The sequence below is a fragment of the Tupaia chinensis genome, unplaced genomic scaffold, assembly GCF_000334495.1.
Source record: "Tupaia chinensis unplaced genomic scaffold, TupChi_1.0 Scaffold000222_1, whole genome shotgun sequence".
NCBI lineage: Eukaryota > Metazoa > Chordata > Mammalia > Scandentia > Tupaiidae > Tupaia > Tupaia belangeri.
Window position 1 is genome coordinate 4,016,100 of NW_006159697.1, and position 22,780 is coordinate 4,038,879.

General features: G+C 45.9%; 1 protein-coding gene across 4 annotated transcripts in view; it reads left to right on the forward strand.

Annotated features, from left to right (window-relative positions):
* The window catches only part of NLGN4X (neuroligin 4 X-linked), a 408,403-nt gene that overhangs the window by 89,179 nt on the left and 296,444 nt on the right, over positions 1-22,780 (forward strand). For all 4 annotated transcript variants that reach the window (XM_006147778.3, XM_006147781.3, XM_006147777.3 and 1 more), the window contains exon 4: positions 4,665-5,459. In XM_006147778.3, the coding sequence (XP_006147840.1) occupies positions 4,988-5,459 (472 nt within the window). In that variant the 5' untranslated portion in view covers positions 4,665-4,987. The remainder of the gene's footprint in view (positions 1-4,664; positions 5,460-22,780) is intronic.

The following is a 22,780-nucleotide window of genomic DNA, read 5'->3' on the forward strand; positions in this document are numbered from 1 at the left end:
GTTAAATCCATACCAGAAATGAAAATATAGGCAGGGCCAGCTGGCGGTGGTTGAGGTGGCTGGACCCCACATGGTTGCCTGTGAGGTTCAAGTCTTGGACTCGGAAGCTTGAAAAACACAGGGGGTCCAGCAGGTGGCATAGTGGTTGAGGTGAGAGACTCCCTCGTGACCGACCTTGGATCAAATCCTCAACCTAATGACTTGGAACTCACGCCGGGCGCATGTAAGTGCAAGATCAAAAGAAGAGAGAGGAGAAGGGATTGCAGCATGGCCATCTCTCCTCAGGGGCGATTTCTCACTTTCTGTCTCTGCCTCTGTCTCTAGTGGATGTACGTGCCCTTCAGCAAAAATCTCTCAAAAACAAAAAGAAAGAAAGAAAGAGAAAAGGAAAGGAGAAAAAAAGAAAGAAAGAGAGAAAGAAAAAAGAAAGAAAGAAAGAAGGAAAGAAAGGGAAAGAAAGAAAGACAGACAGACAGAAAGAAAGAAAGAAGGAAGGAAGGAAGGAATGAGGACAACACATAGGACGCCCCTATGTGCATGCCCAGAATCCCCAAAGGAGGGTGAGAGAGATGGAAGAGAAGGGCTGTCTTGTGATCGTGCTCCTTGTGGGGCTGCTCTCTCTTCTTCACTCTCTCGTCTCTCAGTCTGGTGAGTGCATATGCTCTCTGACAGAATAGAAAAACAAATAAGTAAATATAATGTATACAGAAAACGCCGGTCTTGGGGACCAGCAGTTAGCATAATGGCTATGTCGCTGGACACCCACGTAGTCGACCACAATTCGAGTCCCTGACCTGGTGGCTTAAACTCACACTGGGCACGTGTGCGTGTGTGCCCAAGATCCTGAGAGGAGAATGGAGGAGAAGAGATTGCGGCGTGGCCATCCCCCCTGGGGGGTGATTTCTCCCTTTCTGTCTCTCTGTCTCTCTCTGTCTTTCTGGTGAGCGCACGCGCCCTATAGCAAAACAAACAAACAAACAAACAAAACTCTCCGAAAAAAGAAAAAGAAACCGCCAGTCTCTGGCATTGAGTGGTAAGGAGCCAGGGGGTGTGTGTGGTGTGCACACGCACACGTGCATGTGTGTGCACCCAGGCGTGGAGGAAGGTTGCTTCTGTAGCTCCGAGGTCCATTGGGTGATCTTGGGGTAGAGCTTTGGGTTTGAGAAGGAAAGATCAAGCACATGCCACGCAGGTACCACCGGCGTTGGCGTTCCCGCCAGACACGAAGGAGAAGGGGCCCTAGAGAAGTCTGTGGGTCGCACGGCAGGATGGGAGTGTGTTCTTCTGCGCTCTGTCGGCAGTATCCAGGATGGTTGTAGGAGCTCAGACAATGGAGCGAGGGCCAGAGGGCCTGGTGCGTGTCTGCTCTGAGCTCCAGAAAGAAGGAATGGGACGAAAGCATGTCAGCATCTGCCTGGGGCCTCTCGGTGTCCCCAGCCTCTGGGCAAAGAGTTCCCACCAGGTTCCAGCTCTTGGACGTGGCCCGCTGTTACCATGCCTCCTCTCTCGCTCCCGTTTTCAAATGCACGCAGAGCCTCTGGTTTTCCGTGTATTCCATGCCCTTCCGAAGGCAAGGCTGTGAACACTCGGGAGGTAGGAGTTTAGTCCATACAGCACATGTGATCACGGCTCACCTCAATTAAATACACACCTTAACATTAAACCCGCCTCCGTGTGAGGGATGTATGCTGTGGGGAGAAATTCTTCACGGCTTTATTGTGAACCATTTATAGCCTGATAAGCCTGAATCATGTGGGCCTTGTTTTAATTACCACCTCCTACAACAGAAGAGCTGCCCCGTAGAGAATGATTCTCAAATGCCCAGTCAAGCTATAAATCAACCCTAGAAGCCCTTGCTGTTTTGTGCAACCTTTGCAGAGGAAATAGGCTACCTTCCCTAACTCCCAGATTACACAGAGACACTGGAGTTGGTTTTCATTTTGTTGAACATTTATACTCAGAGCATTTATTTACTGTAACATCCCCTTTTTTCTTTGGGGATAATTTCAAATCTCCTTACGTAGCATATATCTATCCTTGGATCACATTTCAGCCCTTGCAAAATCTTTTTCAGTTTTTTTCTGAGCAGAGAGTGGGGAAAGATTTTGTTTTCAAAATTTATTTATTTACTTTAATCACATCTTTACAATGTACAACATTTCTTTTCCTAGCACAAATACTATGCATGCTAATCAAGCCAAAGATATTACTCTATCACTTCTCAGCAAATGGCCTTTCTTTTTTCGGCACTTAAGCATGTATTTACTTGTTTTTTCCTTCCCCTTTCGCCTCTCTCCCTTCCATACTAAACATTTTTTCCACATTGTATTGTTTCACAAAATACCTTACACTAAAAATATGGACAAAGCTGGAATCCAGCTACAAGTGTACTGTAATTTTCTTCTGAAACTTTTTTTGTCTTTAATTAATTTACATTCACTCCCTAATCATCACCACAGCATACAAAATGTGGTTTACCATCCAAAATATAATGCATGTGGCTTAATCATACATGTTATCGTCAATAATTTTCCATTTCAGATCCTTTTCCCCAAAGGAAATAGGCTGGTTAAGTTTCCAGTGATTTTTTTAATAATGACAATGTTCATTAAATTAAATTAGGTTTATCTTCGAAAATTACATTTCTAATAACGCTAAAAATCTGAAGGTCAAAATTTTGGTATCCTGGGAACCAGCAGTTAGCGTAATGGCTATGTCGCTGGACTCCCACGTAGTCCACCGCGGTTCGTGTCCCGGACCCGGTGGCTTAAAACTCACGCCGGGCATGTGTGCGTGCGTTCCCAAGATCCCGAGAGGAGAATGGAGGAGAAGGGATTGCGGTGTGGCCATCTCCCCTGGGGGGTGATTTCTCACTTTCTGTCTCTATGTCTCTCCCTGTCTGTCTGGTGAGCGCACGCGCCCTATAGCGAAAACCTCTCAAAAAAATTTTGGTATCATTGCACACACATACATACACACATGCATACACCCATGTACATACGTAGATAAAAATGCATGTGCACGTGTGTGCACACATACACACATACAGAACACATACCCACGTGCACACATAAACTATATGTACATATGTGTGCATGCATGCACACACGTACGGTACACACACCCATGCTTGTGCACACATGCATTTGTATGTACATAAGAGGGCACATGCACACACATGCTTATGTGTGTATATATAGAGGTGCACATATTCACAGACAGCCGGTACTCTTGATTAGGATCTTAAAATGGACGTGAAGATGTTGAATCACTTTCATGGCAACGTAATGCCATCCTTGAAGGTTTTGGCCAGTGGTTCTCACTCAGGTATGAGTTGTTTTCTTTTTCTGGAAAGATTTCCACTATAGGGCACCTGCATTCACCAGAAAGATAGAGAAAGAGAGAGAGACAGAAAGCGAGAAATCACCCCCCAGGGGGGATGGCCACACCACAATCCCTTCTCCTCCATTCTCCTCTTGGGATCTTGGGCACGCACACACACGTGCCCGGCGCAAGTTTAAACCACTGGGTCCTGGACTCTAACTGCGGTTGACTACATGGGAGTCCAGCAATGTAGCCATTACGCCAACTGCTGGTCCCTCAGTCAAGTGTGAGTTTTGTCTTCCCAGGAATCACGTGGCCTGCAGACATGTTTGACTGCTAAAACTGGGATATAACATTTTTAACTGGACTACTGGACAGTGTATTCATGCTGGGAAAATTGATTTTGCATGCCGTCATGATCTACAGTGATTGCATGTATAAAAAAAAGAAAAAGGAAGAAAAAAATGATGGGATATTTCAAAAGAAAACAAAACGAAACAACCTGGGTGGTATGGGGTGCTAACACCAGTGGAGTGGAGGCCATGGATGCTTCAAAATAGATACAGCGCACAGGAGAGACCATTGCAAGAAAGAATCATATGGTCCAAAATATCAATTGTGCTGAAAAGAGAAAACCTAGGCTTTGGGTTATATCACTTGAGTGCAAATTAGCCAGATTGCAAAAAAAAAAAAAAAAAAAAAAAAGAAAGGGACCAGCAGTTAGCGTAATGGCTATGTCACTGGACTCCTATGTAGTTGACTGCGGTTCATGTCCTGCACCCAGGGGCTTAACACTCATGTTGGGCGCGTGTGTGTGTGCGTGCCCAAGATCCCGAGAGGAGAATGGAGGAGAAGGGATTGCGGCGTGGCCATCCTCCCTGGGGGGTGATTTCTCACTTTCTCTCTGTCTCTCCGGTGAGTGCATGCATCCTATAGCAAAAATCTCTCTTAAAATAAATAAATAAATAAAAAAGAGCTTGCTAGAGGTGCTTCCTCTCTGTCTCTCGCTCGCTTATGGAAGAAGGAAGTGAATCCCTTGTCATTGTGGTTATCTGTGTGTAATATTGGAGAATTGCATTTCCGTTCAACAGAGACTTTGTTGAGTGTTTCTTAACTGCCCCGGGCATTGTTCCAGGGGAGGGAACACTGGTGCAGCAAGAATTATGACAGGGATGTTCCCGCCTGGGGACACGCTAGACAGATACACCGACATATGCACATTTTGTGGAGGGATATGGCAACTGTATGGGAGAGACGGGGGTGCAACCGGGGGTGCAACGGGGGTGCGGCCGGGAGTGGCTGTGTTGGCTTCATTCTCCTCATCTGCTGTCTCCCACTAGGTTGCGCTGGCGTTTTCCTAAGGACCTGCTGCCCTTGGAAGGCACTGGAAGGTGGCTGGCTGCTCAGAGCATTCCACTGGCCGGAGTCTGGTGCCGGGATTACGGGCGGGCCGCCCTGTGGCCATGGGCTGCCAGGAAGACCGTCCTGCTTGTTAACACCGGCCCTGTCTATGAGTCTATGAGCAGTCAGCGTGGCTTCTCGGCCCTCCCTGTGTCCTGGGTCTCCGGCTTCCTGGGGAGCCTCCTGTCTGCTCCGGCTGGCTGCTCGGCCCGGTTCCCTCGGCCTTCTGTCACCCCGACACCTGCGGATGTGGATGTGAACCATGTCAAGGCCCAAGGGGCTGTTATGGGTCCCACTCTTCTTCACCCCGGTCTGCGCCATGTTCAATTCCAATGTCCTGCTATGGCTGGCCGCGCTGACCCTCAAGTTCATGCTCATCGACGGCCAGGCTCAGTACCCTGTCGTCAACACCAACTACGGCAAGATCCGTGGCCTAAGAACGCCATTGCCCAATGAGATTTTGGGGCCCGTGGAGCAATACTTGGGGGTACCCTATGCTTCCCCTCCTACGGGAGAGAGGCGGTTCCAGCCCCCGGAGCCCCCTTCCTCCTGGACGGGGGTTCGGAACGCCACCCAGTTCGCCGCCGTCTGCCCCCAGCACCTGGACGAGAGGTCTTTGTTGCACGACATGCTGCCCGTGTGGTTCACTGCCAACCTGGATACCCTCATGACCTACGCGCAGGACCAGAAAGAGGACTGCCTGTACCTGAACATCTACGTGCCCACGGAAGACGGTAAGTCCTTCCTGGCAGCCCCTCGCTGCCCCTGCTTGCTCCGGCCGGAGAGATGGGCCTGGAGGGTCTTAGCATATCCCGCGCATGCCGTTTCCCTAGCACGCAGGTGTTTTTGAAAATGTTACTGCCAATGCGGTGAGCCTGGTAACATCCCACGTGCTCATCCTTAATGTGGGCTAAGGTGGGACGCACAGAGGCTGTTTCCACGCAGTGCTTTTAAGGTATCGTTCTGGTGTTTACGTGCCGAGGTGTCCCCGTGGCCCGGGAATGTCTGTAAAGAGGTGTACCCACGGCACACAGGAGCGTCAAGGCTCTGCCCCTGCCCCAGCTCAGAGGCTGAAACCCAGGAAGAAGCAGGGCTTCCTTCTGCCCTCCTGACTTCAGATGTTAGTGCCATTTTTGCGGTTGTCAAGTGGTTTTTGACGCTAGAGAGGGGAAGAGTGGCCTTTAACATAGCAGGAAGGGACCGTTGGTCCGTGGCTGGATTTCACCGTTAAGGCTCCCTCGTTACCGTAAATCCGGACCTGATTTTCTCTAAAGATTGATCACAATCGAATGTGTGTAGTCATTCGTCCCCCAGTCTTCGCCACAGCAGTAGCCTCCGTGACTCCAGAATCGTAGGGCGCGGTTGTGTGGACGGAGCCTGCACATGGCGTGACCATTTTGTTGTGATTTGGGCGACCTTCGAGAATCACAAGCTTGCTTTTTTTTAAAGAAAATGGCCCTTTTCTATATGAGAGTGAACAATCGGAAAGGCCATGGCGTGCCACACCTGAATTCAACCTGATGCTAGTGGAGTTTGGACAGCGCCACGTCTGGGTGGGTTTCGATTTCTGATCTTCTATGAAGGCTGAGCAGAGTAAAGTGATGCCACTGTGGGATCCCGTTTCTCAGCCCGCGTTTCTGGATCTTACTGTTGGGGAAAGAGAAGGGGAAATGGAGATTGACATCTTCCTGAAACTAGGACAGTCAGTCTATGGGAAGCCAAGGCACACCCAGTGTAGTCACACCCAGTGTAGACACACCCAGTGTAAAAACTTTGCCTTTATTATGGAGAACGTTTTCCTCCCCCTCTCTCATCTTTCCTTTTTAAACTTGAATCCCTGGGGATTATCTTCCAGTAAGATTTGGCTCAGAGTCTGAAATGAACAAGGACATTAATGCGGTGATTCCCCAAACTTGATAGCATCCGCCATGCTGTTCTTTTCCCATGTAAATGCCAACACTTTAGGCCATGTGGCGTGTCAAGAACCCCCAAAGAAATGTGTGTCTTTGAGGTCAGAAAGAACAACCCCCGGAAAGCAGCGCAAGGACTAGGCTTCATTGTATTCCTAGTTTGTGACCTGTAGTCTTTGTCCTGACGGTGACAACACACAATTACCTTGTAATGTGTAGGGCTCAATGTCAATCAAGGAGCTGCGTGGACCTTTGCAGGCTGCAGAGCCATGTGTAAAAAACGCATGCCAGGCTCTGCGTGGCTGCTGTGTGTTAGGGTGAATGGGTAGACACGGAACCCCAAACCCATGAGAGTTCTTTCAGCCGACGCCTGGGGACTGGCCCTTCTCTGATGAGCTAGTCAAATAAAAAGTAGCGAAGGCAGAAAGTGGGAGGAGAAGCCCAAGCGGGACAGAGGATCAAAATTGCTTCCCTAACACTTGGGACGTGCTCGTGCTTACGAGCCAGGGAACGCATAGGGCTAAGCTTGGGAACTGTACATGGGCTTCTAATGCAGCGTCTCTGGACACGGGGTGTGGGGCCGAACTAGACCACCGATGGAGAAAAATCAGTGGCCCCTTGGTTATGTGCAATCGTGCAGATTGGGAGCACAAACGCTTTGACCATTGTGTTGGGATTCACTATGGAATTGGAATTTGGGGCTACCCAAATGCCAGGACTGCTACCCAATGACAAAGCAGTCTAAACTCCATAATCCACTCAGTTCCACTCGTCCAGTTCCTTCGGCTTTTCAGAACAGTGCGCACATGTGGTCTTGACCAACGAAGCTGAATTTAGTGGGCGCTGACGAGTTAGAACCCATCTCCCCACGATAGGTGGATCTTGGAATTGTGCCGAGGACACCCCCACACTGCATGTTGGCATAGACAAGTTGCAGCCTCTCGGGTCAGAAGTTCAGTGGCCCCTTTTGTTTTTGTTTTGTTATTTAAGTGTAGTTTTTTTTATATTGTCATCATAATCTTCTTTATATTACATTGGATTGCATATAACTTTACAGTGTATTACATTGCTTTTTCAAAAGGGAATGCCATGCATGTCAGTCAGTACAGAGACATTCATCTCCCCGCTTCATCATTCAATATCTTTTCATGGTTTTTCCCAATCTTTATTATTATTATTCCAGTTATTTTTTAAAACAGTCAATTGCTTTTTCTCATTTTGCTTGTAAAAAGACTTTGCCCATCATGAACTACTTCTCAGACCCATCCAGTTGAGAATACTATACATGTCATCATCAACAGGTAATTGGGTTTGTTTTCATAATGACATCAACTTGGGAACCAGCAGTTAGCGTAATGGCTATGTCGCTGGACTCCCACGTAGTTGACCGCGGTTCGCGTCCCGGACCCGGTGGCTTAAAACTCACGCCGGGCGCGTGTGCGTGCGTGCCCAAGATCCTGAGAGGAGAATGGAAGAGCAGGGATTGCGGCGCGACCATGCCCCCTGGGGGGTGATTTCTCGCTTTCTGTCTCTATGTCTCTCTCTGTCTGTCTGGCGAGCGCACGCGCCCTACAGTGAAAATCTAAATAGTGATAATCTAAATAATGACATCAACTTGAAAGTCGGTGTGGAGGTTTAGGTACTTAATTCCTGGTTCTATGTTAAAAGCATACACTCCGGTTCCGTGACAACACATTGAAATTTTGCTCTCGGTTTGAGCCCCTAAAGAGCTCTGTTTCGGCAGTGTCCAATGCCTATCAGTGCATTGATTTAACTGCACCTAATACTCAATAAGCGATACTGGGTATTAAGAGGTGAGACATTCCACTTTAATACTCCATATCCGTGTAGATCTGTCTTTCTGCCCCGATCGCATTGGCTCGAATGTCTCCATTTCTCCTTGCATATGATGTGGAAATGTATTAAAATGCAAAAATAGACGTTATTCCACAAACGTGCTTATTCTAAAATTGGAAAATACCTTGCATGAGGAAAGCTGTTAGAAATGTCTTGTAGTATAATACTATAAAATGATTTTTTTGTTTGTTTGCTCTGGGGTGTGTGTGCTTGCCAGAAAGAGACGGAGAGGGAGAGGGAGAGGGGAAGAGGGAGAGGGAGAAAGAGAGGGAGAGGAAGAGGGAGAGAGGGGAAGAGAGAGAGAGAGAGAGAGAGAGGGAGAGAGAGAACGTGAAAGCACCCTACAACAGGGATGAGTGAGAATGCCACAATCCCTTCTCTTTCTCTTTCTTCTTGGGATTTTGGGCACTCACATACGTGCTCAGTGTGTTTTTTCTTTTGGAGAAGGTTTTTTTGCCCTAGGGCTCATGCGCTCGCCAGACAGACAGAGACAGACAGAGAGACAGAAAGCGAGAAATCACCCCCAGGGGGGATGGCCACACCGCAATCCATTCTCCTCTATTCTCCTCTCAGGATCTTGGGCACGCACGCACACACGCCCGGCATGAGTTTTAAGCCACCGGGTCCGGGACGCGAACCGCGATCGACTACATGAGAGTCCAGCAACATAGTCATTACGCTAACTGCTGGTCCCCTCAGTGTGTTTTTCAAACCACTCTGGGACTTGAACCACACAGTTAGCCATATAGAATCTAGCGACCTTGACCCCCATGCCAGCTGGCTGCTCCGGCAGGTATTTATTTTGTATAGGAATCCTAATAGTTTTATCATTCCCATGAGAATAAATCCGTTCTTGCTGAAGGTGAGTCCGTTAGTATACATCATGACCCTGTAAAGTACACTTTGTTTCTCGATGGCTGCCCTCTTCCTACGGATTTGATTTACTTATTGACATTTTCATAGAGGATTCACTTCTTTTGGGTGTCGAGACGATAGTCATTCATTCACTAGAATCGCATACCTAACTTTCGATAGCTTCTCAAACAAGGTCAGAAGCAGTCGGTCCATCATGGGCTGTAGAACTCATGGGGTATTGTTGCCCGGTGTGCATGGTGTATATGTCGTGTGTGTGTCTGTATGTGTGTGTGAGAGAGAGAGGGAGTTCATTTCTTTTGGGTGTCGAGACGATAGTCATTCATTCACTAGAATTGCATACCTTACCTTTCGATAGCTACTCAAACAAGGTCAGAAGCAGTCGGTCCATCATGGCTGTAGAACTCATGGGGTGTTGTTGCCCGGTGTGCATGGTGTATATGTCATGTGTGTGTCTGTATGTGCGTGTGTATGTGAGAGAGACAGAGAGAGAGGGAGGGGGGAGAGGGAGAGAGAATGCACTTGGGAGGTGAGTGCAGAATGTGACTGGGTAGGTTGATTCAACAGAAATTGGGAACGTCATCCTGAGAAGTCTGAAAAAGACATAGAAAATAATAATGGACATTAATTCATAAATGAGAAGATGGTACCAGAATTCAGGATCCTTCTTGGTCAAGGGGTAGGTTGGACACAGAAGGACAAGCTATGGAAACACTTCCCCCTTTTTTTTTTGGAGAGATTTTTGCTATAGGGTCCATGCACTCGCCAGACAGACAGAGAGACAGAGAGACAGAAAGCGAGAAATCCCCCGCCAGGGGGAATGGCCATGCCACAATCCCTTCTCCTCCATTCTCCTCTCGGGATCTTGGGCACACACGCACACACGCCTGGCATGAGTTTAAGCCACCGGGTCCGGGACTCAAACCACAGTCGGCTTCATGGGAGTCTAGCGACACAGCCATTATGCCAACTACTGGTCCCTCACTTCCACTTTTTCATGAAAACCTCTTCTATTTATAGAAGTGCTTACTTTTAAGGGAAACTATGAGACCTTTTTGCTTGTTTTTGCCACAAGGTGCAGAGAGAGACAGAGACAGTGAGGGAGAAAATGAGAAATCACCCCACAGAGGGGATAGCCATGTCACAGTCCCCTCCCCTCCATTCTCCTCCTGGGAATTTGAGCACACAGGTACATGTGCCTGGTATATTTTCCAAGTTAACGGGTCCAGGACTCCAACTCAGGTTGGCAACATGGGAGTCTAGGGCCTGAACTACCACCCCACCTGCTGGTCCTGTATGAGACGCCCATTTCAAACAAAATGCCCAGACACGATGTCATAGTTCACATAAAGAGTGAGGGAGAAAAAGCATGGATGGGCCTAGTATACCTTGAAGAGTAGCTCAAGCCCAAGACCCACTACCATCACAGACATAGATATCTTCAAGTCATGAACCTGAACAATTTCCAGAAAGAAATAGTTCTTCCATTTTCCCTCCTAGGACTGAAAACACTAGGCAATTGAAAGGTGGGCATGAACCAAAGTTCTTATCATTGTCCCTTAGTTGTAGGAGGATAGCAATGAACACCATTATGATCTCTCTCAACGTGGAATCTACGTTTCTTCATCCATACAGTGAAAAGGAAGATGAATAAGAAGCAGTTACTGAGTGCACGGTGTCACTCCTGTCCTTTGCCCTAACTGTGGCACCTGCCTTTGTCAGTACTGGGACTTAAGTCACTATTCTGTGACTGAGGACCTATTAAATGATTCCTGGATTTTTGCAATAAAATATAGATTGAAGAGACATAGTTACCTCCAGGAGTTTGCACAATCAGTGAACGTTGAAGTAGGAAACTGGAAATCCCATTTTGTACGCTGTGACAATGCTTAGGGAATGAATGTAAATTAAGTTAAAAAAAAAAGTTCCAGGAAAAAAAAATGACCTAAAATTGTTTTTCTTGAAATTTAAAAAGAATTCATGAAAAATACGTATTTGACGACTGCAGTAAGCTATATAGCCTCAGCTAGGTGCTACTTTATAGTGCGTTCATTTTACTCACTGAGGTTTATGCCTAAAGTCAGCCTTGTGTTCATGGATATGTATATATCAGCTGTGCTTGCTACTGAAACTATTTAGATTAATTAAGATTCTTTAGTGATATAACAAAATGTGTGTGTGTGGGGGGAAGGCATAGAAAGCAACCATGGATACCAGAGACAGTGTGGGAGGAGAATGGGAGATGGCAGAGGGTGAGAGATAGGGAATCAAGGATGGGAAAAAAGCAAAATATACAGAAAACAAGAAATGGAAAAGTATTTGTTGACGATAACATGTATGCTGATGTGCTTGATTGAGCCAATATACAGTGTACTCTGGATGGGAAATCTCATTTTGTGTGCTATAATGACGTACAGTGAATGAATGTAAATAAAGACATTTAAGAAAAAAAAGAAGTAGGCAACCGGAAGTGCTCCTGTTAGGAAACAAAATGCAGTGAGACTTGAGAGACAGACTGCTTTCAGGAGAGCTTGAGGGGCTGTCTAAGTGGCTGAGCCCTGTAGGGTACTGGGGCCAGGGAAGGGATTCATGAAAAGTTGACCTGGTAAGTGGAAAACTTGGGCATACATTAACTACTGTCATTGCTGTTTGAGTGCCAAGAGTGGAATAGGGAACCTAAGTCACACTCGTGTTTGGGGCTGTGTCATGTCATGAAAGTTCTTAAGTCCCTAGTAGTTACTGATGCCAAGGCGGTCGGTAGTAGGCAAACCATCGTGGATGACAGGATGGCAGCTGGACTGTACGGAGCAGGTTAGAAACCAAACTCGCCTTGTGGACTCTTGATTTGACAATAAAATGCTTTTGTGTCGCTTATAGACGACACCAGATCTAATTCAAGATGCAGATAATCCATAGTTTCAAACTCACATCCTCCTTCAAAGCCTAAAGAACATTTCTGGAGGGCTACCTTAGTTAGAACTTGTTTGTTTCTCAATGATAGAATTATATGCCTAGCCTTCATGTGGCTTTGAGGGGAAAACATAAAAATGAAATGGAAGAGTGATGGGGTATTGACACTTACCCACTGGTAGGAAACCCAGACTGGGGAGTAGTAGGGATACGGCTGAACTTTAGACGACTGGAACCAGTCATTTGCAGGGAATCCCAAATCTTCATGTCTGATTCTTTGCATCTTTCTGGAAACAGACCTTTTCTACACTGCAGGGTAAGAGAGTCTTGCGCAGTTGTGTAAGACACACCCTGTCCTTCTCAACACCACCAGTGGGGGCAGAGTTCCTCACTCAACTCTGAACACACCCACACCTGAGCTGCTCCTGAGCATACCACATAGTTAGAACAGGAGGAAGGATGATCCTTACAAAACTGTGGGCGATTGGAGCTGGCCGGGGGCATGGTGATTGGGGGCATTGGGTTCCCACATGGCCAACTGCTGTTTGAGTCTCAGACCTGATGGCTTGTTTTCTCCCTTTCCCTTTCTCTCTGTCTTCTTCTGGTCAAATTAAAAAATAATAACAAGTGGAATTAAATAAATAAATAATTATTTTAAAAAATTGTGGGTGATGAGCAGGCACAATTTCATGCCACTACCAAAAGCATATTTGAGTACCCACTATGCACCAGATGTGCTTTAGATGCAGTAATTGCAACAGATGCACAAATTCCTAAGTTTGAGAGACAGGCACTGGTAGGCAAAAGAAGCGTTCCTCAAAATAGTGCAAGTCCTAACCCCTGAACTCTGACTGCATTACCATATGTGGTACTTTCAACACTGGGACTTAATTCATAACTTCACATGGCAAAGGGAGATGAAGGTTACTTGTGGAATTATGTTTGCTAGCCAACTGACCTCGAAATAAGGAGAATAGGTGTGGTGACTCAGGCAGCTGGATCCCCACGTGGCTGACCATGCAATTTTATTCCCAGACCCAGAGGCTTAAGAAGCACGTTGGGCATGTGTGTGTGTGTGTGTGCATGTCCATAATACTGAAAGGATGGAGAGATGAAGGAGAAGATATTGTAGCAGGACCATTCCTGTGGAGGGAGGGTGCTTTTTCTCCCTCTCTCTCTCACAGTTGAGCAAATGTGCCCACTGGCAGAATGAAAGAAAAGGAGAATATATACTAGATTTATGTATGAACTGAGTATAATAACAAAGATGCTCAGTTGTTGAATGAGGAGGCAGGAAAGGAGATCAGAGCCAGAGAGATGCAATGTGAGGAAAATACAGCTGGCCATTGCTGACTTTGAGGATGAGTAGTAGCCAGGAGATAAGACATGTGGGCAGCCTCTAGAAGCTGGAAAAGACAAGGAAGCTTATTTCCCTCTAAAGGTTTCAGAAAGGAGCATGGCCCTATAGACACCTTGATTTTAGCCTAATGCAGCTCTGGCTTCCCTAGGTGCAGGAAAATGTGTGTAGATTGAAGCCACTATGTTCATAGCGATTTATCACAGCAGCAAGTGAAAACTGCAAGTTATACTGCTCTTTAATAGCATGTGAAATTCAAAATAAAAAGTAGATTGAGCATGGCTAATCCAAAAGTTCAAAATAGGTAATGTTCCCAAGTCAAAAACTTTGAACACCAACAAGATGCCACAAGTAGAACATTCCACATCCGACCTCATGTGACACGTCACAGTCAAAACCCAGCAATATGAACATGTATAAAGTGAACTGCAGGCTGTGTGTGTAACGTGTGTGTGAAACGTAAGTGAATTTCATGTTTAGACTTTCCCCAAGCTCTCTATGTTTATGCAAATACCAAAATTCTGAAAAAATTCCAAAATCTGAAACACACTTGTGGTCCCAAGCATTTCGGTTAAAGGATATTCACCCTGTACGTACTGACTGAAAACGAAGGAATCGCTGAAGGATTTTGTTTGGAGCCTCCTGACCCCCAACCCATGCGGAGATCCTGATGTATTTGTTTCCCTTCCTACCTCAAGAACTGCTAGTGAGGGGACCAGCAGGTGGTGTGGTGCTTAAGGTGCTGGACATTCCCACCTGGCTGACCACGGATCAAGTCCTGGACCTGGTGGCTTGCTTTCTCACTTTCTCTCTCTCTCTCTGTCTCTCTCTGGTCAAATTAAAATAAATGAATGAATAAATAAAATAAAAAAAAAGAGCTGCTAGTGAGAAAATACTCTGCTTCCAGTTCCCTGCTTCATGTACAGCTTGCTCATTTCCCTCAAGCCTGTCAAGCAGACAGCATCAGTTCCAATTTGAGAGCAGACGTTTCGCAGAGGTGGGGCTCAGTTCTGTAGGGAGATTCCCAACCTTTGTTAAGAATTGCCAACGGAGAAGCGCACTAAATGTCATGTTCTAAAGACACAGTGATGCGACGCGGGTACGTAATAAAGGGTCATTTAAAAACCCCCAGGTGTCTAACAGGAGCTGCCAGTCTGAATGATATAGCGTAAAATACCCGCAGTGTTCGCTTCCCTCGTCTGTCATCCTGGCACCTGCACCTCGCGATGTCTCCTTTTTCCGACTTACAGCACGGTCGGCAAATTCTTTAGGCTTCCCTCTCTTACCTTAAGCACTGCTCTGTGCCGGGCAGAGTGATTTGTGCCCTTGGATTTGCAATTATTGTTTATCCCTCCGGCTTACCTTGGAGTTTGGGCCGGAGCTTGTTGGCCAGTGATGAATGCTAGTGGACAGTTGCAGGGAGTTTGGGTCCCATGTGCCTCACTTTCCTTGTGTATGAAAGAGAGGTGCATTGGGGGACTAGCAGTGTTCACCCATAGGAAGTGCTTGGATGGTGCCCAACACATATAAAGAATCTGCACTCCCGGGACAGCAGCTGGCAGCTGGCGTGCTGCTTGGGTGGCTGAAGTGCTGGACTCCCACCTGGCTGACGGTGGTTCGAGTCCTAGACCTGGTGTCTTGATTTCTCACTTTCTCCTTCTCTCTCACTGAGTGCATGTGCCCTATAGTAAAACATATACTACTACTACTAATAATTATAAATTAAATGAATAACTTTGAAAGATCAGCACTCTTGTCATCTGATATTATTGGGCCATGATTAATAAGAGAAAAGAAAACCAGAAATTTTAATCTAAATCATACGTGTCTATTGGGTCTAGCGTATTTATTAACCCTTCAAAAAGTTCACAAACAATGTGCATTAAGGGGACCAGCAGTTAGCGTAATGGCTATGTTGCTGGACTCCCATGTAGTTGACTGCGGTTCGAGTCCCAGACTCGGTGGCTTAAACACAAGCCAGGCGCATGTGCGTGCGTGCCCAAGATCCCGAGAGGAGAATGGAGGAGAAGGGATTGCGGTGTGGCCATTCCCCGTGCGGGGGGTGATTTCTCGCTTTCTGTCTCTATGTCTCTCTGTCTTTCTGGTGAGAACATGTGCCCTATAGCACAAACCTCTTCAAAATAAAGAAAAGAAAAAAATAAAAATGTGTATTATGAAAATGATGCGTGAATTTCAGAATTTTTGCACCAAAGTAAACTTAGACTTCAGTTTCATCTTTCAGTGAAATTTTTGAAGTCTCCTTGGGAATGTTGATTGCCTACAACATAATTGTTTCTTAAAATAGCAAGGGGTTTCATTTAAGAAATGGAATCAGGGGCCCAACATTCATTCACACTTCCTCGTGTGGTTTTAACCAAAGGGGATTTAGACGAAATGGCATCTTTAAAAAGAGTGCAGTGTTACTGTTCTGGTTTATTGTATTCCAAACTGGAGTTATTTTCAGCCACCGTTGTCACATGGAGTTTTCAGATGGTGTGTGACTTAGAGAAATGAGTCATCAAGAAAGGTTTAAAATTTATGTACCAGAAGGGTGCCTAAACATATAAAGGCACAGGGGCCCGCAGGTGCTATGGGGGTAAAGGCACTGGGCCCATGGCTGACGGTGGTTCGAGTCTCAGACCTGGCGGCTTGCTTTCTCAGTTTCCTTCTCTCCCTCTCTCTGTCTCTCTCTGGTGAGCATGCGTGCTCTATGGCAAATATACTTAAAAAAAATATAATAATAGGGACATAGAAAAACACCACAATACTAGTCTTTTTTTGTGCATGAGGTTAAGAGGAAATGAATGTTTTTCTCTAGTTACAGATAATCCAGTTGCATGTCCGTAGTGCTGACATGGAGGTAGAAACCCTGCAATTGAATTGTGTTAGTGCAGTGAGGCATTTTTTTTAAAGTAAATACTTTATTTATTTATATTTCTTAGAGGACTCTTGCACTCATCCGAGAGGAACAGAGAGAGAGAGAAAGTGAGAATGCATCTGGGGATGGCCATGCTGCAATCCCTTGCAATCTTCTATTCCTTCTTTGGGATTCTGCATGTGTGCATGCACACACACACACGCATACATACACACATGGCTTGTCACAAGCTTCCAGGTCTGGGACTTGAACTGCTTAGGAGGCCATGTGGGATCCAGCCATTTAACCACCATGCAGCTGGCTAGCCCTAACTTTATTATTTTATATCGTTTTATGTTGATGTCAACTCGTCAAACATGTCTTGGGCCATCCGGTTGCAGGGTTGGTAAGGCAGCTGGTTCCCACGTGGCTGACCGTGTGGTTTGAGGCCTGGAAGCAGTGGCTCAGGAGACAGACAGGGTCAGTGTGTGCATATGCCTCAGCTCCCGTCAGGAAGGACAGATGGAAGAGAAGGGGTTTAGCCTAATCACTCCCTCTGAGGGATGCTTTTTTCTCGCTCTGTCTTTCTCCAGTGGGCGCATGCATCTTTGGGTAAAGTTTCTTTTTTTTTTTTTTTTTGGAGAGGTTTTTGCTATAGAGCTTGTGCACTCGCCAGCAAGACAGAGAGACAGAAAGCGAGGAAGCACCCCCAGAGGGGATGGCCACACCACAATCTCTTCTCCTCCATTCTCCTCTCAGGATCCTGGGCATGCATGCATGTGCGTCTGGCATGACGCCACCAGGTCCAGGACTCGAACCGCAGTCGACTATATGGGAGTCCAGCGACACAGCCATTACTCCAACTGCTGGTCCCAAGTTTTTAAAAATTAATTATTCCACGTTTCATCTATTGGCTGGATGTTTGACTTTATGTGAGTTTATAACTGATTAAAAGATGATTATGAAAAATTATGAAATAAAATCTCCCTGATGTGGACTAATTGGAAAGTATTTAGTATTTTGTAAGTGAAGCCAAACTGGAGCAAATTTCCAATAACTTCCATTTCTCAACTGGCTTTCAAAGCTTTCAGAGTTTGGGCATAGAATAATAATCTTATCGAGGGTTTAGAAATTACAAATGTGTAGAATAATACCGTTTGGATAATATGAATTATGCCTGTTGCAATAATTAAGAAAAATTATTCCCTGAAGAAGAGAATTTTCCTTACATTTGTAATTTTCCATTACATGAATCTTAATTCAATTTGCAATTTAGATTTTTTCATAATTAGAACAAATCTAAATTACCTGGCATGTTTAAAGGCCAATTTTGTTATGCAGTGCACATCATAAATATTTAAAAAACTGTCAAAGAGACTTCAGGTGCAACAAATCTGGTAGAATATTTGGACATTGTTTTTTTTTAAGTTTTCATGTAGGGTGTGCGTGCTTCGCAGAGGGGAGGCTGACCACCCCACCACGTGGGATGCAGTGTCTTAAGGTCTATGCAAACTGCTGACCCACATTTGACCAGTATTAACAATTAGCTAGATATTTGTGAAGAGGCTCCTGGGTAGGACACTTTTTAGTTTGTTGTCACACGACACACTGCTTTGAACACTGCCATGGATTTGTCATATTATCTTAAGCGTCCACTTGACCATTCTAATTCTTAGTGTCCTCAGTTCTTCCCCCCCCCCACTATATACTGTTGTTTTCTTTTTTTCCCTTTCAATTATTATTGTTATTATCATCATCGTTATTTGTATTATTTATACATTAAATCGTGATGCATCATTTAGACTGTAAAGAGACTTTGCCCAGCATGAGATACACCTCAATCCAGCCCAGTTGAGAATACCATGCACATCCTCATCAGCAGGTAATAAACCGTATCCGTGTCTCACCAATGTCTTACCTCTCTGTTTTTCCCCAAATTTCCTTTCCTATGCTCTTCCCCTCCCACACTCTCCTTCCACGTTGTCCCCAGTGTCCATAACAATGTTCAATGCTTTTTTTTAGAATTATTTATTTTATTTATTTATTCATTTATTTTAATGTGACCAGAGAGAGAAGGAAAGTGAGAAAAGAAGCAACCAGGTTTAGGACTCGAACTGTGGTCTGCCATATGGGAATGCCCAGCGCCTTAACCACCATGCTACCTGCTGGTCCCATAATATTCAATGCTTTCAAGGCCTCCAGACTTTCAGTCGCTACCATCAGGCCTCAGTTCTTCATAATAACAGGACTATTATCATGCATTATCTGACTATGCTTTCGGATTATAGTGACCGGGGTCAACCACTAGATAAGACATCAGAATGAAATAGAAAAGATCCTTCTGTTTTGCTGACTTTCATTCTTTGTTAGAGTAATGCTAATCTGATGAAATTCTTTTCCCTGGCTTTCATCGGGGCTGAATCTGCAAGCAGAAGCCTGGGCGCAGAGCAGGTGCCTGCCCTCCTAGTCTGTTTTCTGCTTCTCCTAAACCAGACTGTTTTCGTGGTGAATTCGTTTTCACATTCCTTCCTCTCTGTGTATCTGTTTCCTTGAAATGAAGAGTTGGAGGGCTCCAGAGCTGAGGACCAGACAGAGCTTGTATGGCTCAGTACATAAACCAGACCTGCAAACCACACTGTGAACTTAGAGACAGGGGAGCGGGCAAACCTCACTGTGAACTTAGAGACAGGAGAGCCTGCAAACCTCACTGTGAACTTAGAGACAGGGGAGTTGCAAACCACACCATGGGCTTAGAGACGGGGGAGCCAGAGGGAAGCGTAAGAAGTGTGATCTTCATGCATTAACTGCTCTGAACAATAACGCGAAGATGAGATCGCACAGTCTTATGACCTCATTCTGATTATCTCCCTCGAACACTTTGTACTGAAGTTAAGAGCAGTACGTCTGCGTTTCTGCAGATTAAAAAGTGGTCTCTCTGTATCTCTGTGTCTCCCTGTCTCTCCAACAAGCCATGTGCCTCATGGCAAAAATCTCTCTTTAAAAAAAAAAAATGGTGGCAGATAAAAAAGAGAAGAATTCCCCGTTAGAGCTCATGCAGCTAATTACTTTTGAAAATGAAGGTGGGCGTTTCATATGTGACATCCTCTTGGTGTGTGTGTGTGTGTGTGTGTGTGTGTGTGTGTGTGTGTAAAAGCTTGGGTGAGAAATACTAAGATCAAATGCGTTGCAATTTTCTGGGCAAATCAAGTTATAAAATATATAAAGGAGTCTACTGTCCATTCTTTCATGAGGCCCCAAGGATCCTTCCAGGAAGACTTCCTCTTAAAGGTCTTGATCTAGGCAGAGTAGGGTGCACAACCCTGCAGTTTGCCCTGGGGAGGATTCCTGTCGTCATCAGCAAGAACACTGGTGGTATTGACGTATCTCCAGCAAAGGAGGTTTTGTGGTGGGTTTCAACAAGACACAGGAAGAGTATGCTCGCCGGACCAGCAGGTGACATGGTGGTTATGGTGGCTGGATCTCACATGATGGACTGCATGGGTAGAGTCCCCGCCGAAGTCTTGAAAAAAGGAGGGAGCAATGTGCATGCTTGCCCAAAATCCTGAGAGGAGATTGGAGGAGAAGGGATGTGCATTGGCCATCCTCCCTGGGGGGTGATTTCTCTCTTTCTCTCCCTCTCTTTCTGTCTTTCTCCGGTGAGTGCACACACCCCGCAGAAAACAAGAAGGAAAAAAATATATACCGTATGCTCATAAACTTGTTGTCTTTCTTAATTTGGAGGCCTTTAGTTAGATTTTGCTCGGGCCTCCATGTCCACCCAAAAAAGAAGTCTGGAGCAAAGTGTGGAAAGAAAACGATTTTATTTAGGGTAAGATTAGTCCTGTGGAGGGAGTAGCAGGTGGCGTGCTGATTGAGGGGCTAGACTCCCACGCGGGGGACTGCGATTTGAGTCTCAGACCTAGTGGTTTGAAAAACTATGCCAGCTGGGACCAGCAGTTAGTATAATGGCTATGTCGCTGGACTCCCATGTAGTCGACTGCAGTTCGCGTCCCGGACCCGGTGGCTTAAAACTCACGCCAGGCACGTGTGCGTGCGTGCCCAAGATCCCGAGAGGAGAATAGAGGAGAAGGGATTGTGGTGTGGCCATCCCCCTAGGGGGTGATTTCTCGCTGTCTCTCTGTCTCTGTCTGTCTGGCGAACGCACGCACCCTATGGCAATAAAAAAACCCTCTCCAAAATAAATGAAAAAAAAAATTATGCCAGGTATGTGTGCACGAGTGTCCAAAATCCTGGGAGGAGAACAGAGGAGAAGGGGTTGTGTTTTGGTCACCTCCTGCCCCCCGGAGAGTGATTTCTCGCTTTCTCTCTCACTGTCTCTCTTTGGCCAATACACATGCTCTCTGGCAAAAATCTTAAAACAAAAAATAACGAGACAGTTGCAGCTGGCACCCATTACAGGCTGTCTTGGAGAACCTGTGCCACGGTCTTACAGGTTTCAGAGTGATCGAGATTTACTTATTTATTTATTTTGAGAGATTTCTGCTATAGGGCACATGTGCTCACTGGAGAGACAGAGAGAGGCCAAGAGACAGAAAGACAGAGAGAGACAGAGAGATAGAAAGTGAGACATCACCCCCCCAGGGGGGATGGCCATGTTGCAATCCCTTCTCCTCCATTCTCCTCTCGGGATCTTGGGCACGCATGCACACACGCCCGGCGTGGGTTTCAAGCTGCCGAATCTGGGACTCAAACTGGCTGTGACAGATGTATTTTAGCATGAGTGACATTATTTAGGTCTGACATTTTGGGGTCTAGAACTGTCATTAGTCCAGAACAATGACCTCCTATCACTTTCATTTAACAACATAATCGTTCACTTGAACAATTGAACAAATGGACATCAGACAAAGACTCATAACATCCCACGTGCCAGCCTTACAACATGAGCCCCAACTCCACCCCATACATCCAGGGGTCTTCCAATCCCAACCCGGTCTCTTTGAATGTTTTCTCCTTCTCTCTTCTGTTCTTTGTTCTCTTTAGAATCATCGTAGATGACTCACTTTAAAAATATCAGTAAGTTAATTACTGCTTTTATTAGCATGGGCAGGGCTTTCGCTCCAAGGGAGAATGTTGAGGAAATAGAAACTCTCTGGGGGTGGGGGAGGGGGAGAGTGAATGAGCCCTGTTGATATGGACCCAAGGAAGCTAAAGTTGTATAAAGGGATGAGTTGGTACTGAATATGCAGGCTCTACTTTGGGATTTCAGGGGGGAAAAAAGGAGATTCTGATAGTTGATCTTTTTTTTTAAGTTTCTTTCTTTCGCTCATGAGCAAGAGACACAGAGATAGAGAGATAGGTACTCCCAATAGGGTCTTCATGCCACAACCCACCCCCAGGCACCAGCAGCCCTGGATCTTGGTCATAGGTGTGCCTGGTGAGTCGAGGGAGGTCTTGGGACATGAACCCACAACCTTCCCATATGGGCCAACCTTGGCAAGTATCACACTACCGTAAAGGCATGTCTAGCCCCTGATGGTGTTGGTGTTCTCCAAGGAAGAACACTGATAGGATGATATTTATTTTTTCTTTTCCTTTTTTTGGTAAAGAGTTTTGGCAATAGGGCACGTGTGCTTGCCTGAGAGAGAGAGAGATGGAAAGTGGGAAATTATTCCCATGCACCCCCCCCCCCCCGTTTCAGGAATATGGCCACATTGCAGTCCCTCCTCTTCCATCCTCCTCTCAGGAGTTCAGGCATGCACACACATGCACCTGGCATGTCCTTCAAGATGCTGGGTCTGAGACTCAAACTGGAGTCAACCCTGTGGGATCCAGTGCCTTAAGCACCATGCCACTTGCCGACACGAGACTTTCAACTGAGTGTTGGTGCCTCTGCAAAACACAGACACGGGCGGCCGTGCAGTAAGGAGGTGCTGCATTTCCTCAAATAAGCTCCTTGCTTTTTCTGCTTCTTCAGATGCACCTAGACATCCAAAGTAAAGAACGGGGGACAAGGGAGAGATAAAAGTGACAAAACCATAGGAGGGGACATTGATAGCATAATTTCCTATGCAAAGTACTCCCTGGGGCATGTTTTACATTGTTACATTTGACATTGGAGGATTCATAAATGGAATGCCATCCAGAGGAATTCGAAGGCATATTTCTCTCCTCACCCTCCTGTGCAATAAGGTTAAGTCAGAGCAGTTGAGGTTCTATTCTTAGCCAAATTCAAATGTACTTTCTATCTCCTGGAATGTAAATCATGAATCCGAAAGCTTTCAGGCTTCCACCAATTTTTTTCAGCTGGTAAAAACTTTTCATAACGCT